Raw genomic sequence first — 19,016 nt, 5'->3', positions numbered from 1 at the left:
CACTCCTTTGCTAGCAAGGACTCAGTACAGGCAACAAATGTGAAGGACACAGCTTAGATTGACCTCAGATTGCCTGGATATCTAACCTTCTCTCCCTAGTTGTTATGTAACTGGAGACTGCTTAGTGGTGGCCCTTCCAAAAGGGCTGAGCGTCAGATGTCTTGTCAGATGGCAATTATTTCGGCCTGCGTTGACTATCCCAAGTCACTTATGAATCTATACACACTCCATAGACAGTGTCTGAACAAGAAAAGCTGAACTTAGTACCTCTTAAAATCAAAGGAGTATTTGGAGCTGGGCTGCTGGTGAGGCCCACTCTAGAGGCGTGCCTTGAAATTCAGATTCAGCCCAAATGAGTCTTGAAAATTCAGGACGTGTCATGGCACAGGGTCTTAACTGGGACCATTTAGAATTCTGAGAAAGTTTATTTATTCTGTCAATAACAGCTGTAGCCATGAAGAAACTGCTATACCTACACACGTGATGAAAGGGAGGTATTTCACAGGATGGTGAATGGTCATTTTAGGCCATATTAATGCTCCACAAATCAGTCTTGTATTGGCTTGCTCAGTTTTTCTTGTCCGGAGCAACAGGATTATGGGGGCTCGCTGAGAATTGATTACATTTGCTGGGTTTTGACACAATACAGTTTAAAATCCCCAAGCTCTCTCAAATACAGTTTTTTCACAGACTGGTCCTAGTGAGGCAGTAAAAGACATCTCTTGTAGCATCCACTGTAAGACCTGCAAGATGCTAACACAATTTATTTCTGTAAACAAGTAATTCTGTGAGCACCTGAGCTAGCAAACCAGGGCAAAAAGACTGGCAAGAGGAATTCACTTGACTGCCAGCTCTCATGCTCTCATTGCTGAGCTGCCACACAAAGCTGTAACTTCATTCTCATTCCTGCGGCCTGCTAGGGAGTGTTCATTTTACAAGGTTAGCCGAGTCCCTCCCAGGACGGTATAAGCATACTGATCCTGAGTGCAGGCATGTGAGTTACCCTTTCTTTCACCACCACGCTCCAGCCCTGTGTGTGCAAATCTGTGACACTTAATGTTGCAGGGCATTGTGCTGGTAAATCACAGTTCTAGATTAATTATTATGAAAAACACCTCCACAAACTCCCTGTTTTGTGCATATTTGATTTGCACCAGTTCAGCTGGAGTTGTCAGGTACGTTATTGTTTCTTTTGGCTTAAACGGGAATTAGAAGTGAAGTCGTCTGCTGCCAGAGAAGTCATGAGAAGTCTGACAGCAGCGAGCCTGTCATGCTCCTAACTTCTTGGCATTGTTTCCTATACCGCCTGAGGAGAAGAAAAGATGTTTAAGCAGATGGTTTTCTGTAACATCTCCACAGATGTTGGGAAATAGAAGCACAAGTGTTTGTATCTCATTACCTGAAGCTAAGAGCACAGACTCTGGGAGCAACTTGGATCTTACAGTTATGCAACATGACATCGTTTATATGGTGTTACCATATAGGAAGCTACAGCATTTTGAACCTTTGTTGAAAGAACTGTCTTTTTGTTACATTGAGCTGACCTATCATCTGTGACAAGGCATTAGTTACAAAAGGAAATGGCACGTTCCTGTGAGGAAGTGCACAATACTGATGTGAGAGTGTCTTTCTTCCCACCATTTGCCCTTTTTTCTATTTACTGCTTCTTGAGGGCTGCTGTCACTGTCCCACCCTGCCATTGACCAGACACGCAATTAGCAGCAAAGAGAAGCCATGCTGCTGCAAAAGGAGGACTGTTTGTTTGCTTGGGGGTTGGTGTTTTTCGGTGGTTTTTTTTTTTTTTAAAACCTCAGGAGAGAAACCCTGAACTGGGGAGAGCCTGAAGCTGTCCTGTCAAATGTCGTAAACCTCACTTTGCATGTGCCAGGAAGCATGAAATAAAGTCTGCACCAGAAAAATGGGATCAAACACACGTAACAATGCTTAGTTACTGAACTAAGATTTTTTTTTTTTTAAAATCTTGGAAGCCTTATAAGGCTAAGAAATAACCCTGTTGTATTTTTCCAAATTTAATCTGGAATGGAGTATTTTATGACTAGCATTTTTGAAATGTGGCATGCTGCCATTTCCTTTCTTGCTTAGTATCTGCTTTGTAATCCTGTGTCAACCTCCTGAAGACATTTTTCACTTTGGAGGCTGATTTGAAACAGGACTAGCACATAAACAAAATTAAATATAAAAGTAGTTTAAGTTCACCTACCGTAGGAATGAGGCTTTTCTCTGAGCATAGCTGAGCTAGGACTGAAATCACTGCTAGATGTGGCTCTTGCAGAGGTGCCCAAAGAAGCAGCAACCCCACCATTCCTTTTTCAGGTGAGCCATTCACATGGCAGCAACATCACTTTTAATCTGGAGGGCAAAATGCGTGCAGTTTTGGTATCTATCTGATTTTGCCTATGCAGTCAATAAAACGAGAATCCAGGTTCAACGTGCATGTGCTTACTGCTGCCTAGAGACTTCGTGCAACAGGGCTCTGCATGCAAAACCCAATGGCTTGGGCTGCCATCAGATGACCTCTGTCAGCCAAACAGCTGACGGGGCAGAGGCGGGAACAGCTTGAGCGAACACCATGCCGATGGTGCCTAGCCTCTTCTCAGGGAGAGGTTAGCACTTTAGGAAGCAAGAGAAAAGAGTAAGAACTGTGGCTGGACCCCAACCATGTTCAAAATGTGATATATGAAGGAGACAGAGCCAGGGAGCACAGCAGCGTGGGCCTAGTACTTGCTGTTGCTTGCCAGAGAAAGTAGTTTATTTTGCATTTAGCTTAATAAGACATAGCAATAGACACAGGAGAACTTAATTTCTAGTCTGTTATTAAGACTAACAAGATCACCCATGCTAAGACATCTTCCAAAGAACTCTACTAGCTCAATATGGTTCATTTACCTGCACTGAGCAAACCACCTGTCAATAGCTACATATGGCTGTACAGGACAGGGTGTTCCCTGTTCGCTAAGGAAGGGTTCCCAGCTTCATTACAAAATTTATGATCTGATTTCTTTTCCAGGAACATCTAGCTCGTAGTGATGACAGGTCAGACTTCAGCTTGTCCTTCAAACAAGACCACAGCACACAGACCAAGCAAATCCGTTCCTCCCTGTGGAATCTAGCATACAACCAGCTAAAACCACAGGAATGGAAAAAAATGGCCCTGTTCTGGAAGTTCACAGATGAACAAATTAAAGCTATTGAAGAACAATGGACAGGTAACAGTATCTGAATGGCTAGACATAATACATAAGCTATAAAAAACACAAGGCAGAGTTGCTTTTTAAACTATGTGAGTATCACAGGTACACACTGACCATAGTGCTCTTATTTCATTTGCAAAAGAGAGTGGTGTGCATGGATACCAGGCTTTTCCTGGCTCCTGGGAAGCGGTGCTGTAGAAGTACAGGCCATTTCAGTTCTCCCTCTTGGCCTAAAAGAACCTTCATCTTTGGACATCAAAACCAGGAGCAATGAGCACCATGGAAAGGTCTTGCAGGTCACCCTGCAAGTGAGGACCTAGAAAACCTTGTAACAGCAATTCCTGGTTTCAGGCATCTCAAGTGCTGGGAAAGTACTATTTCTATAGCATGCATTCTATTTGTTTACTACTGTTCCAGGGTGTATTTCCACATGTTGAGCAAAAATGAAAGGAAAAAAATAATTTTAAGGTGTATCAGCTCCCCCCCCACCCTTTACAGTAGCCTTAGGATAAAACCAGATTTTTAAAATATTTTTTTTTAACCTTTGTAAGTCTCAGTCTTCATTTTACTTCTAGGTGAGAAAGGAAGTAAATGAGTAGGTTTTAAAACCTCCTGGAACTCTAGAAGTGCAAAAGCATAAAATACACTGTTTCCAGTTTATGGAACAGACAAATGCTTTGTGTATTGTATAGGGAAAAAAAGTTATAAGGAACATGGAAACAGAATGTTGCTCATCTGGTTACATGGTATATTGCTGACTCATCAGAATCCTGTCAAGCATATATATGAAGATCTGGTGGAAGCAGGATTTCAGCCTTTAGCTGGTAAGTTGTGTTGTGGTGCACAGAGCGCATTACCCTGTCTGCCCCCCTGCAAAACTGCAGTGTGGTGCCAAGGTCCCTGCTGGTGCAACGATGGAAGGTGTGACCGTGGTGGGGCTGGAGGACACTTCCTTTCTGGAAATCTGTCCTTGCTGGGGGGTGAGATTGCTTGAGGAAGAAAGTTTAAGTGTGACTTAAGATTTCTGAAGGAAGACAAAAATGTGCAAACTTTGCTTCCCTCCTTTGTCCTGCAAACAGGGTTAAAATGTGATTGGCCATCCTTCATTTAGATTAGTCTGACCTTGTAAAAAGTAGAGCATGTCAAGAAAGTGTTTTCTCTTACTTTACAGAGAAGATCAGAGCTGCAAGTACCACTGACATGGACTCCAGAAAATGTGCAATTTCATGAGTTCATCAATAAAGCATGGCATATATGATGGAATTTCATGCCACACAGAAAGTGACTTTCAAGGTCAAATAATATCTTTTCTGGAAACAAAAATCTATTTTGAAGTTGTATGACTTTTTCCAAGCTAGAAGAACTTACACTCCTGAAATATTGGTTAGTTCTCATATGCTTGCTATGCAATGATTTAAAGAGTTTAAGAGTGAATTTCTGGCTGGTAATATATGATTATACTGCTAACCAAGAACCACCCCCCCTATAATTTCTACACCTGGCTTAACACTGATACACTAACTCTGTATTGAAATGGAAAATTAAGCTATTTTGTATTTGACATTAAATGTAAATGAGATGTTTTCTACATGAAAGAAATTAAGAAGTGAAAATTGTGTACAAATAACACTTCCAGAAATAGGTCTCATTTGGTTTCAGGTTTTTATAAAGCCTTGCTAGGGTTGTAGTGTTCCTGTCTGAGGAGCGCTTTTCTCTTGTTTAATTAGTGCTAGGATTAGGACAAGTCTTTCTTCTTCAGCATTTGATTTATGTAGTAAAAATACACAAAAATGTAATCTCTAAAGCCATGTGTGGCTGGCTGCAGAATTTTATATCATGGCATAACCGTGTATATATACTCAAAAAAATGAGCATTTAATATTTAATTCTTAACACATTTAGCAATTTTTACCTATTACATGATTATGTCTTGAATTAATATTTGGTAGTGTCTTGCTGAACACGTTTAAAGGTTTTCTTGTAATTTAATATATTTCTTCCAATCTGAAAAATTATTTAAAATGTCTATCTTCATATTCTTGTCTATAAGAAAGTAGCAATAGTTTTATCATGTAAGGGAGAATTGAATTGCCTTGTCTATATATGTAGCATTATTTTGTATTAAATGATGATCTGTATCTTAGTCTGAAGTCTTACGTGTAACTGCCCTCTTGTGTGCAACCTGTTTTGACACAGCTGTTTTCACAGAGCATCACAGGAATATGAAGAACAGATTGGTAAATCGTCAGGTTTTGCAGTTAGGTATCTAAGATCACAAATTATTAGATCTTGACAGGTATGCATCAAGTTCTGCAACACTAGCCTGAAGAATGTTTAACAGTTTGATGGACTCGATACCTCACCTGGCCCAAGTCGCACCCTGGGAGTGAAGGAGCAACCCTGTTATTCTTCGTTTAACTATGCTGTTCTAGGATATAATTAAAATACATGTCAATTACACTTAGTTGCACAAGCAACTAAAAGCACGTTTAACAAAAATAAATTTAATTTTCATTTGAAAGTAGGTGTTTGCTTAGTTCCAACATTACTAAGAGATTCAGACAAAAAAAAATATCAGATTTTATCTTTTATTTTAAAGGGTACAAAAGATTCCTTAAATAAAAAGTGTTTATTGTAATAAAATAAGTTCTCAAATAGTTTGGAGGTAGAACAACATTTCAAGTTTTTTTCCCCCTCCACATGTTTACTAAAAAAGCACTTTCACTTAAAATTTTTTTTAGAAAAGGGTAAAAAACATGATACATACTTTAGGCCATGCTACCTCAAATCTGAAAAGACTAGGAAGAAGTTCAAATTGTACCTTGATAAAATCCCCCACCGGTAAGAAAGATATTCACTCAGTCAACAACTTTTATTGACTGAACACTGGTATGAGTTTGCCCCTGAAGCATTCGCCCAACTTGTCCTGCAGGTCTCACAGTGGTAGAACCAGAAGAATGGAGCACAGATCGAGGGTATTTAGCAGCAGTTGCTTGGGATATGGTTTGCTGAAAAGCAATCAGATACAAAGACTTAACAGTACAAAAAATTTCCCAAATACTTCTGAGTTTAAACAGAAAGATTTGCAAACCAGCAAACTGAAATACACTTCTCAAAAAAAAAAGCTTACTTTAACAGAATGAGTAATTTCCTTCCTTCCTTATCTGCAATATACTTCTCAGAAGATAAAATACTAAACTTCCGATCAACTAGGTACCCTGAGCTTTTATCACCTCAATCTTATTTCAAGGTTGGTCTGTTTGTTTTTTTCACCAAATTGTTCAGAATTTTCCTTTGTAGTGCTAATTTAATCATGCCAACATTCCTTTTGGAGTTCAGTATTTGCTATGAGGAAGTCTCTGAAAGGCCTCTGGTCTCTGAAAGGAAAACGTTTGCATTTATTTAACAGCAATGAATTTTCTCCCCAACAAACTAGCCAGCTTACTGCAACAAACAGTAGTCATTCTGCTTTTAATCAAGGTGAACTCCCCTGTCAGATTAATTGAAGAAAAATGCTTCAGTCTGGCTGAATTCCACTTAGGCATTTATTTGCAGAAAGATTATACGGAAAATGTCTTTGGGATCATCACATTTATTACATTTTTTTGAAGTCAGTTTTTAGTACTTTAGGTACCAAAGTTCAGGTATTTTACTTATCACACGGTCTGAATTCAGAAATTGTTCTTAATGAAAGAAGTCTCACACCAAGCATCTAACGCACTAAGGATGTTCAAATTAAATATACATTTGTTTAGCAGCCCAAATTCTCAAAAGCTACGTGCTGTCTGCCACAAGACTCTGATTCACTGCAGGAAATGAGTGAAAGCAGAACATCCCTCACATGGACAGCTTGTACATGTATCCTCACATGGATACTGCTTGTTCTGGCAGTATCACTGAAGAGAAACTGAACTTTCAGATAGCACAGAGAAAACTCAGATCCTACTTCACGGGTTAAAATAATTTAAAAAAATCTTAAACTATTTCATACGCCTCCAGTCAAAACCATTTTTTGCTCAGATTGGTCTAGGAATGTAGCAATTACCTAGGCCATTTGGGCCACTGTTTACAGTTCTCTTGCATGTTGGTTTCATACCCTATTAACGCACTCAATTTCAGTGGTTTCTTCTTGATAAATGGGGGCGAGGGGGAAAGACTCAAAATACCACAAGCAGCGGGCTTGATGAATTTGACTGCCTCCAGAACAATGGTTTTACTTTTCTCCCCAGTAATTTACTGAGCTCTGCCTGTCAGTCTAACCTATGTGTTTATCACCTCTGGTTGAGTCACCCTTCCTGCTATATATCATGAAGCTTGTTTTAAAATTGTGGTTGCACGGTGTCAGCACCAAACATTGCTGTACCAACTGACCATATCTATGAAGAGGAAGACTCACCAAAGAACTGGCCAAGAAATAGACAGCCAAGACTACTATACCTGTGAAATAATTACTACAGAAACAAGACAAATAGATTTAAGTGGCAACATTTACTTCCTCTCCTCACCAGTGCCTTCTACCCAGCCCAAAGACAGTACTGTTCATTATTTTAAACAGGACTCAAATCTGATCCTTGTCTAATACCTTTTCATGGGGTAATTTTTCTTTAAACCACCACCAGATATCATGTAGTAAGAATTCTGTTACAAGCATAATTCTGACTTACCTGGGTGACTGGATGATGTTTTTCAACAATGACTGAACTCATGGGTGGAGCAACTCCCATCACTGCTAAACTACCACAAATTCTGGCTTTTTGTCCCATATCAGCTCGGCCCGTGATTCGAGCAGTGATTGTTCTTCCTGCTTTCTGTTGACCAGATGTTATTACTTTTGCCATGGGCTACAAATAAATTAAGTATTAGTTGGTAAAAAAGACTAAACATGATATTTGCAATGCTCTAGTATGTCTGCTTAGTTTTACCAGCCACATGCCCAAACGGAACATGGGATGCTGCAGGTAATGCAATTACATTACATGGGACTGAATTTGCTCCACCTAGTTGCAACCTAGTTTATTCCATCTTTTTCCAGTCTTAAGTACGAGGGAGCATTTCAAGCAAGTGACTTCTGTCCTGAGGGGAGTGAGTCTAATTTAACACAAATCAAGTAGCATGGATCATTTAGCTTTGCTCACTGGCTGCATACTCAACTGACAGCTGCAGGCACTTCTATCACCCTGGAAAGTCTTTCTAGGAGTGACATAGCAGATACAAAAAAGCTTCCATGCAGTAAAATGCTGCATCTTTCTCTGACAGCTGGTAACAAACCGTATCAGATGGGAAAAAGAAGAGAGATCAATGCAGAAGACAGCAGAGAAAAGTAAAAAGGACAATTTAGCAACAAATACAGAAGAAGGAATAAGGGAGACATTTCAAACAGCAAGATGCTAAAGCAAAGCATATTGTTTCCAGAAAAAAATCGTACCATGTGAAACACAAGTATAGCACAACAGGAGCAACTGAAGTGTACATGCACCCTTCTTCATTTTGTCACACTTCTCCCTCCCGCCTCCAAAAAGGATTTAAAATTGCTCCTGACAAATAGGTTTCTGTAACATTAATGACCATTTGCAAGCTAGTGTCTTCACACAGCTATGTCAACTCTACGGCAGTTTCCTCAACTGCATATTTGTGTTGCTCTGAAAAAATGTGGAAATAATGACACTAAAACTAATATTTGTTATAATTGTGCCTTAAAGAAAACCAAAAAAGTTAATTTTAGCACATTACCAGTTTCTGAGTTGATGCCACACCAGATCCTGCAGCTGTGCTAGTGACAATTACTGGAGAATCAGAATCTAGCCTGGTCTGAGGAGTGCTTGCATGACCCAGGTGGGTAGAAAACTGTAAATTAAACCACAGTTTACAAAGAATGAGTATAACTTTAAAGAATAAAACTGTATTTTCTAGAAAGTTTGAGGTTTTGGCTTTTTAGGGTCAGTTTTTTGACTATTCCAATACCCTTCTAAATTCTACTTCTTTGCAGATATTTTATCTCTAACTTTGCTTTTTCTGGCTAATTAAAAAATATCTGTCTAAAGACTGTATAAACAGTCTGAAACACATTTGATACTTTTAGAATGAAAAATCAGGAAGAGGAGCAAGCACAACTTCTCTGTTCTAACCTGTACTCTATCGTGAAATTGTTTTATAGTGGCAGCAGCATCTTCAGCATGACTATAGGACAGGTCCAGAACATCCAAGCTACTGGATAATGATCTGGCTAAGATGGCATGACAGGACAATAAGCCAGCTTTTCTACTTTTTGGATTATATTAAACTCAGTTTTTTTGCAAAAAACATCTTTTTTCCAGAGAGAACCTTAGACAGCAAATTCTGCTTATTATAGTGACCTTGTCTTCATTAGTTTAATGTACTTTCACTAAAATAAGGAACAGATCTTAATGAAAGTATAGCAGGTCACAGCAGTTGTGCCCCAGTCACTTCACTTACACTATGCAGTCTGAATACACCCATAGGTTTCTTTTTACACTTTGACTGTCTTCAAATTCCCTCAATTCATGGGCTATGGCATTTATCTTTGAAAAGCTCCAACTGAGGAAGTTCATTTTTGTCACTAGCAAACACAGTTCTGTTCAGCTACATGCTTACCATGTCTTCCATCTGAAGAGTAGGTGCTGGTGGAGGTGGTGGTGAAGGGGGATTGTATTGCGAAGGAGGTAGCCTTCCTGCAACAATGGTACCATTATCATTTCTCCTACTTCCTATATCTATTATTAGAAACACAAAGTAATGGGATCAGCACATAATCTAGTAAACCCTACGGGGGGGAAAAAAAAAAAAAAGAGATAAGTCACAGTAAAAATTTGACTGTTCCTTTGGGTTTTCTGCATAATTTAAAGGATCAGCCTGTTCTTTATGGGGGGTGGGTGTGTGTGTACATATACATACACACACACATATATATATATATATAAACATTCCTGCATTAGACCCTTCTTCTCAGATGCTTGGAAGTAAAATTTTCCAAGGGGCTTGTTTCCATGTTATGCCTCAGCATCTCTGTGACACGTGTGACATACTTGTAGTGCAAAGAACTGAGGTTCTCCATACTGCTTGCCAATACTAAACCCAGTGTGCAAGACCTGCTCTTTCACAAAGGGCCAAAATCCAGTTCAGACAGAGAGCACCAAAACACAGAAAGCCCTTGCAGAAGTCCAGTATGGCCTTAAGAGGGCTCACTGTCAGTAAAATAAAATGTTATTTTAACTTTCCTGAAAATGTACTGCAGTTTCAAGGAGCCACAGATGATGCTCAGCAGCATCTCATCGCCACATACAATGGTTGGACAGTGGCCACATCCTGGCCGTAGGGCTGGGACGATCTCCGGGTGCCCTATAGCCCTCATCTGCCCCCAACAGCTGGCTAAGCCTCAGCTTGTGCAAAATCCATCTGAGATTCCTTTGTGTCGCAATGCATACATCCCGTGGAGGTCAGACCTGCAGGACTAAGCCCAGTATCTTTTCCAAGCTGTTTTAGTGTTTTCCTTTAAAATACAAATTTCCTTAAAGGAAGCAGGGAGAGGTATTCTTAGTCTCCCGCTTCTGAAGCGGTTCCAGAAGGGAACTTTGCTCATTCCAGGGACTAGAGTGACACCATGTGGTAGGTGTGATTTTTTGTTTTTCTCCCAAAGTGAGCAGGAAAAATATAAGGTAGTTTGAATTGGTGTAACACTCAAAAGATTTCAAGAGTGAAAGTATGCCGGAATATTCATTTTGTACATTGTATGTATGTACAAACACCTTAAGCTTAAGTATAGACAGGACCAATGCACAGATACAGACCATTCAGATCAGATCTGTGTTACTTAAAAAAAGCAGTCTTAAAAAAACCCTAAGTAAAAAGCCATGAATCCTTGTGGCTTCCGTGTTCCTTTAAATATACAGAGAGATAAAAGATATTCTTAACACAATAATAATACAAACAAAGACAACAAAATAATCTGCAAATTAGTAAATCAGCCATATAGATTTTAGACAATCAGCATTGATTCCAAATGTTATTAATCCATTAATGTTGTGAGACCTGCACACTATTAATAACATACATTATAATATACAAATAACATCATATATATTATGTGTATATTAAACGTACAATGTCATAACGTAATAATAAACCTGTAAAGGGAGCAAATTCTGCTTTTATTTCCAACGACAGCAGGTGGCACTGCAGTGTTCATATAAATATATAATAACTGACTGACTTTGGCACATGGAATTTTTAATGTCCACAGATTACAAGACTAGAACTAATGACAATAATGATCGAATCTGGTGTTTAAGCCCCCTGATGTACTCATCATTGTTCTGTTACACCTGAGGAAGAATGCAAATGAATGGTTGTACAACCATATTAAATAATTATGTAAGTAACTTCATTAGAAGCACCGACCAGCTGTAACAAGAAAGAGATAGTGTGCCTGGGGCAGGGGAGAAGGTAGTACAAGAGGCAGTGGAAGAAGATGACAGGCATGGGACCAGGACAACAGAGATGGTGAGATGTTATGAAGCCTAGGAAGGACTACAGTGACCACAGGAAATCAAAAAGCATAATGCTGGACACCCAAAAAGTTGGGTAGAGGCACTCCAGCACTGTCCAGCACAGCAAAATCTCTAGGTACTGTCCCTGTGGAAGCTCCTGCTTCATAGTAAAAATCAAGCAAAATGTTTGATCCTACTTTTTTTTTTTTGCTTCCTACTTACCTTCTTTACAGGTTTACAGAAACAATGCTTTCCTATTTCAGACCAGTTCCCCATCATTACTTGGGAGACCCACTGCCTGTCGCATGTTTTTGAAAAACAACAAACAGATACAAGCTAAAGCTTCAAAAGTGAGTTGTTCTTAATTTATAACACAGTGAAAAATAAAGTACTTGGACAATGCCCTGCAACTTTATTCCCAAACTCAGTATGCTCAAGGAATTATTCATTCTTTACTTTCCCCAAATACTGATCCTATGTTTTCATTAGCACACAGCTACCACACTTAGCCAATGACATATTCTAGTTTCCTAAGCAACTTCACAAATACTACAGATGTTTAACAGGCTCAGACCACCGCTCAAGTAGGTATCCTCTTACAACTTTTTTTTTTTTTTCCTCATAGCTACATTTTTTGGGATATAGTTATCTGTAGTAGTTCAGAAACTTCTGGTATAAGATTGTTAATTTAACAACTGAAGTTACCCGCCTAAGGCCATTAACAGCTGTTGCCAGTATGGCTAGTTGTTAAGCCACATGTACAGCTGTGACACTTCTGCTGGGACAGCTCTCTTCCCTTTAATGTAGACTGCTGCACCAGCATGATTATGCTCCTTCTTCTATATATTGTCTCACTCTGAGAGGGTAATTTCATTACACCAGTAAGGGTGTGCAGCTCTTTCGTATGTAGCTGCACAAATATTACGAGTGTGCTGCTGATATAATTACACTGGTGTTTCCTGTTCTGGCACACAACTCCAACTAAATACAGAACCTGGGAGATTTACTTGCCTGTTTTGCATTAAAATGCAAGATTAAGAAAGAAGGAAGAGCTGTCTAGGATAAGCAGATTCATTGCACACTGAGATTCCAGAAAACAGAGGAAGATTTTCTAGGATCCCCACTGCCCCCCACCTATAACCTGAGTGGTGACAGAATTCTGTGTGATCTTCCACAGTATTTTAAGAAGTTTGCCATCCCTGGCTTCTGGTTCTGCCTTCAGTTGCAGGTTACTACCCTCACAGCAAGGTGGGAAGAAGAGAACATGTTCCACCTTTCAACTACAGTAGTACAAAGTTCAGCATCAGAATATGTCTTAACATGTTTAACAGTACTTTTAAAAATAATAAGAGTTTTGTAAACTCTGTATTGCCACAAGTCCTGGTATTTAAAAAAAAAAAAACCAAACAAAAGAAAAGGGAGAATCCTTTAAAATCAACAAACAAAAAAAACCCCAAACAAACATGACAAAACCCTCCCCCACTATCAGATTAGAGCTGCTCTTTACACTGACCAGTATCTGTCCTACTGTCCTTGCCCTGAAACATGGTCATTGCTTCCAGATTCAAAGCACATACACCACGCATAAAGGCTTTCTTCATGGTGTCTTCGTACTGTTCTCTTTCGCTCTGCAGTCGCAAAATCTCAGATTTTGTCTGTTCCAAAGTAGCGGTTAGCTACAAAACAGAATAAGGAAAACAGCTGTCTTGTACTTCTGAATGCAAACTACAAACATATCCCTCACTTAGCTTTAAAAGTCACTTAATAGTTTACAAAGATACACATTTTCACTTCAAAATCTCTTTCACTTAAAAATGTCAGGTTCACCAGAGATGAACAGCTAATTGTCATTTCCTTAATAAGCTTAATTGGCAAGTTGAAGGCAAAACAAAACTTAAAATCAGCCTTAACACAGTAGCTGTTATAGGAAAAAAAACTGTACTCATCACGATCATTCATAATAATAATGGTCTTCTATTTCCATTGTATTCTTCACTAAGACCTCAAAATGCATAGCCAATATTAACAGTGTGCTCTTAGAAAACAAATACTATCCCTGTTGGTGGACAAATACAGATTGGACTCTTCCTGAAATGAGACAAATTTACTTCACCTGTACATGCAGATCAACAACATTTTACATCCCATGCAGGGGAGAAAAAGTCATATTTAGAAACCACAGTAGAGGTCTTAATCTCCTCAAATCTTCTTGTGTACTTGGGAGCTCTGTTCTGCTGCAAAGTCCTCATATTCTTCAAGTTTGCTGAGAAAGAGGTACTTTGGAGGGATGGGGAGTGAGGGAGTGAAGGAGACAAGGACTGAAAGAAAGAGAAACCTTGTTTTACCTCTGCAATTTTGGCTTCATAATCATTGGTGAGCTGAACACAGACATCTTCTGCCCTTAACTGACAGGCTTTTGCTACTTTTTCTTTCCATTTTTCTTCACTATGAGCACGCCATGCTGCCCATACTTTCTTCATCAAAGCTGTCCGGAATTGTTTGTCTGCTATTCTATTTGCATATTCCTTAGGAAACAAATATAACCACATCATAGCAAGTTCAGGTTTCCTAAAAGTTTAAGTACTCAAGTGAGCATGGATGATCATTTTATAACTTATTACATACACCACAGTAGGAACACCTTTTACTGAGTCACATGTGACACAGAGAAGCAATATACTACATAGCATCAGCCGCTTAGTGTTTCTTCCTGCACATGTCACAGCATTGCTATCCCCAGGATGAGAAACCATATTTGCAAACTCCTAGGGTACACAAAACAGTTTTTACTCTTAACTTAATGACACTTAAACAACAACCTCACATATAGGGTGCAGCCGTGCATGTGTGAGGCCATTTAGTGGGTATGTGGCACATTTTGATTCAGTGCAGGAACCATATAAAACCTGCAGTCATAAAGTTTGCAGATGACTATCTTTTTAATAAATTTAGACTTCGGGATGCTTTAAAAAGTACTTTAAGACAATTCAATTACTCTATTTCAAACTACTCACCAGACAATGTATTTCAGCATTACTTTTTCAGAAATTAATTAGAAAAAAATAAAAACAGCAGGATAAAAAACAGACTTCAAGTTATTAGTAAATCCTAAGATGGGGGGAAGGAAAAGAGAAAAGGCTAAACCTCTCTGCAAATCAGCCACGTTTTGGATAGCTTCAATGAACTTGACTCTAGCCAGGAATCTGTACCAATGAACAAAGGTCCTGAATATAGCTTCTCCTTTTTAACAGCCTGGAATGGGAGAGGTTTGCAGTCTTGACGTGGGATCCTTCTTTTCTGTCATATTTCACTTAGTAGACTGTTTACTGTTAGCTGCCTGATGCAGTGCCCAACATTTTGCGTGCAGCTTGCTCTTAGCTACTTCAAGTTTTGACAACATGAGAAAAGAGGCAGTTGAAGTTTTAACTGTGAAAGTGGGTTCCCCCAAATATGCAGCACTATATCACATCACTGTTCAAACATAATGTGTTTGAAATTTAGATAGAGATTTCCCTCGGTGTCTACTTCAAAATGCAAATACTGTAAACTACTACTAGCGGAGCAATATAAGACAAGGGGAGGTTTGATTTTTTTCCCATTCCAGAGAGTATTCCAATAGCAGTGTTCTTTTTAGAATTGATGTTTTCAAACTGTTATTTGACACTGGCAAACATGTCAAAATAGAAACACTGTCATTTCTTTAAACTGTAGCAGAAACTGCAGCAACTCTGACCCTTTTGAGTTCAGAGGTTTCATTTGCATTGCGTTTTTATTTTGTGCACATACCTCTTGTTTGGCTTTAACATGCTGAATCCGCCACAGTGAAAACTTTCTCATCAACTCTATTCTCTCCTTTTGCCTCTCTAATGCTTGGGTCAAGTTACTAATCACCTGCAAAAATATTTATTAACACTATTTCAATAGCTATGATCTTTGTAAAGTCAAATAGAATGTACTTTATGAATGAGATATTTTTCAATTAAAGCACTTGCTTTTAACAGACGCTTTCTACTACATCTTCCCCTTAGTCTAATCAAGCAGGAAACAATAATCAGAGTTCAAATCAGGAGCAAAATTCCAGTGGCTTCAACGCTCAGACTGCAGCACTTAAAACACTTTTGCTGTATAGTTTTGGGAAAAGTTCAATTGACTTGTTATTTTATCCTACATCTGCAGGCTTCTGTGCTACTTTCTAACAATTAAGTGTTACTGTAGCACAACATCAGAAGAATCACTTATTTACAAAGACAATTTTGATAAATCAGGAACATTTATATTAATAGTTTGCTTTAGTGCATTACTAATTAATTGAAGCGTAAAGAAACAATTTATCTGCAGAAAGCTTATTCAATTTTCTGAACAGAATGAACAAGCTAAGGAGTTGCTAAGAACTAGAAAAATCTGATTAAGAATTGCCATTCTCTTTAAAAGATCTCATAAAAGGTATCGTATAGGCCTATAGCAATCAAAACACTTGAGAGACAAGGTGGCCTGCTGAACAGAGAATGCAGCTAGGGACTTTTACCACCAACCTCTAAATATGTTTTAATTAGTATACAGAGCTGAGTTCCCAGTGACAGAGTTAGATCACAGCATCACCAGATTAAGAAATACCCCAGGCATGATGCAAATTGGGTACAACAAATCACTGACTATTCCTCTACATTTTTTCCTCACCACTTAAGCTAGATTCTGCCATCAGTCACATCTAAGCAACTCCAATGAGCAATAGTGACAAATATTTGGACCTTCAGGAGTTATTTACAGGTATTTTCACTACTGCATAAAGAGGCTGAAGAACAATATTTCGTGATATGCTAACGTATTTATACTGCATATGTTATATGCAATAATTACTGAACACACATTAATGAAATTAATGATACTTAAAATAAATTTACCCTTAAATCAAGAAGGTTATCTAGCAAATAGTTCAAAGCTCCTATTTTGTTTCGGTACCAAATTCCATAAAAAGTATTTCAGTTCATTAAGCATTCTGAAGATTGACTATTACTAGGCAAAAGCTTGGTTTCTTTAAGGTGTTCAAAATATCCAAGTCAAAAACAAATAAAGGTCAATTTGATACATGTGAAGTAATTTAAAGTTGAACCACCTCTAGATGTTTGAGTTCTTCATAATACTGTATTTTAGTAAATCTCGTATAAGCTACTTTTCTCTACTTATATATGACTAAGTGTAACTCTGCAGTTTCAGAGTAACCCAAGTCTCAGCTATGTAAGTAACAATGAATTTATCTAAAATTAGAAGTAAATTTGCATAAATTAAGAAATCGATAAGAAAATAAAGCAAACTAATATAATAATTGCTTTTGTTAAAAAGGCATCATATACTAATATAAACCATCAAGTTTAGATGCTGCACACCAGAAGTCTTAACCTAAATCCATGTTTGTGATATTTTTGCCATTGAAAAACATTTGTGAGATTTCCAGTGTGAAAAAAAGAATCTACAATATTGATAATATTTGTGAGGCTGATTGACTTTGGGTTATGCCCATGTCAGAATACAGCAGTTTTAATAAATACGGTGTGATACATGGAAGCACTGCCACCTACCATTAAGTCAAATAAATTTTCTATTGAAAACAATTTTTTTTTAAACAGTACTATAAAACTGGCTGAAGGAATAATATGAGGAATGGACAACATTGTTAGCAACACTGATTCTTTTTCTACTATACAGTCTAAATATATTATTTACTTCTCTATGTCACTTGCAGCAAGAAGAATTTTGTTATTCAAAGAGCCAGACCCAAAAATTCCATGTGGATATTTTTAAAAAGAGAGGAACCGCTAAATTATGAAATTGAACTACTACCTCATCTTTTCTGCCAATAGAGATTTCGTAAGTACGTAGCAACTCCTTCAGGTTTTCCATCTCATTGCTCAATTGTCTTACATGTGCAGTGTGTTTCTCTTTTTCTTGTTTCATTTGAAGCTTGTGATGTTCAATCAAACTAAGCTTCCATTTTCTCAATTCAGTCAGAACATTTGTCTGAAAAGTTAAAGGGATGACAGCAGTGCAATTAGTAAAATTATTCTCTCCTCCCTAACCTTTTAATCTTAAAACACTTAGCAATTAAGGACACATGAATATTTACAGTGAAGCCTTCATTAGACAGGCTGTTTATAAATACTACCAGACATGATGAACTATTGAACGAACATCCCTAATGGAGGAAGTTATTCCAAAGTTCTTGAAACAAGATATTCTAGTGCTTATACACAATATGCAAAACAATAATCAATAAGAAATCAATCATTTCCCAGTGTAATCACACTGTGCTCCCGCACTTTCACTTATTCTACAACACACTGACACCTGTTTGTGATTTTTAAGGACTCGATACAAAATAAATACCTTAAGACTTCCACTCCAGAGATCAAGTATGTTTTCTATTTGAGTTACTTTTTCATCAGGTAAAGTCAATTCAGTTGCTATAGTTTCATTGATTTCTCTTGGACCGCATGTGGACCCTTGCGAAGAAGTCTCTTCTGAAGGAATAGGGCAAAGTCTCTCCATATTGGCCTCAGAAGACACCTTCACGGATATTAAGGCTAAAAATGAAACAGAGAACAAAGACTGATACTCTGGAAGGGCTAACTGGTCTGCATTTTGGAGGGAAGTCAGAAGCCAGGCATTAAAAAAACCCAAAATATTTATGCCATCAGAAACCTCCTTTCCTCATATAATACAAACTTATTCAAATATATGCATCCAAGATACATGTATATTTCAACCAAGAGTCATATTGTAACAGTAGTCAAATCAAAACTACTGCTCCCTTAAAGCATAGAATCTTTTAATGTCATTTCACATTAAAGAGGATGCTCACAGCAAGTACAAAAAAAATAGCGTTGCCAGAAACCAAAAGCATATCTCAGCATCAGTTACCATCTCAGATGGGAAAAAAACCCACCTAAACAACAACAATAAGAAAACCCCAAACAAAGAAAGTAACAAAAGCAAATAAAAAAAACTTTTGTCATTTTCCTTAATGAGACTAAAATCCTGAGGCCAAGGGCCTTCCCTTGTGCATTCATAATAAAAGCAGTGGGCATATTTCTATGTTGGTGTGTACCCACATCCATTTTCTTTACTGCCTTTAATTTGCTCATCAAATTAGATTTTAGACTCTTTGAGAAAGGAAATATCTACTATGAATTTACATAATGCCTTACACATAAGGCCTCACTTTCAGGTGGTGTGGTGAACTACCACTGCAATAAAAATCAATCCACACCCAGAAGCTAATTGGCATGTGTTTGGGTTCCAATTG

General features: G+C 38.1%; 2 protein-coding genes across 7 annotated transcripts in view; one reads left to right on the top strand and one right to left on the bottom strand.

Moving 5' to 3' along the window:
* Positions 1 to 5,727, top strand: part of ANKDD1B (ankyrin repeat and death domain containing 1B) — a 30,558-nt gene extending 24,831 nt beyond the window's left edge. Inside the window, exons 13-15 of one of the 2 annotated variants that reach the window (XR_010370463.1) lie at positions 3,029 to 3,227; positions 3,788 to 4,036; positions 4,384 to 4,399. Coding sequence is in view for 1 of the 2 variants with exons in the window: in XM_064437749.1 (XP_064293819.1) it covers positions 3,029 to 3,227; positions 3,905 to 4,036; positions 4,384 to 4,442 (390 nt within the window). In the remaining variant the exon portion in view is untranslated. Of the gene's footprint in view, positions 1 to 3,028; positions 3,228 to 3,787; positions 4,037 to 4,383 lie in introns of both variants that reach the window. The other variant, XM_064437749.1, reaches the window with a different exon arrangement.
* Positions 5,728 to 5,791: 64 nt separating this feature from the next.
* Positions 5,792 to 19,016, bottom strand: part of POC5 (POC5 centriolar protein) — a 28,651-nt gene continuing 15,426 nt past the window's right edge. For 3 of the 5 annotated variants that reach the window (XM_064437743.1, XM_064437746.1, XM_064437747.1), the window contains 9 exons: positions 18,098 to 18,294; positions 17,555 to 17,731; positions 15,503 to 15,607; positions 14,062 to 14,241; positions 13,230 to 13,392; positions 9,825 to 9,943; positions 8,943 to 9,056; positions 7,877 to 8,053; positions 5,792 to 6,220 (listed from right to left, as the gene is read on the bottom strand). In XM_064437743.1, the coding sequence (XP_064293813.1) occupies positions 6,071 to 6,220; positions 7,877 to 8,053; positions 8,943 to 9,056; positions 9,825 to 9,943; positions 13,230 to 13,392; positions 14,062 to 14,241; positions 15,503 to 15,607; positions 17,555 to 17,731; positions 18,098 to 18,294 (1,382 nt within the window). In that variant the 3' untranslated portion in view covers positions 5,792 to 6,070. Of the gene's footprint in view, positions 6,590 to 7,876; positions 8,054 to 8,942; positions 9,057 to 9,824; positions 9,944 to 13,229; positions 13,393 to 14,061; positions 14,242 to 15,502; positions 15,608 to 17,554; positions 17,732 to 18,097; positions 18,295 to 19,016 lie in introns of all 5 variants that reach the window. The other 2 variants (XM_064437744.1, XM_064437745.1) reach the window with 2 other exon arrangements.

Source organism: Phalacrocorax carbo, chromosome Z (assembly GCF_963921805.1).
Source record: "Phalacrocorax carbo chromosome Z, bPhaCar2.1, whole genome shotgun sequence".
In the NCBI taxonomy this organism is placed as follows: domain Eukaryota; kingdom Metazoa; phylum Chordata; class Aves; order Suliformes; family Phalacrocoracidae; genus Phalacrocorax; species Phalacrocorax carbo.
This window is presented reverse-complemented; position numbering and strand designations above follow the sequence as displayed.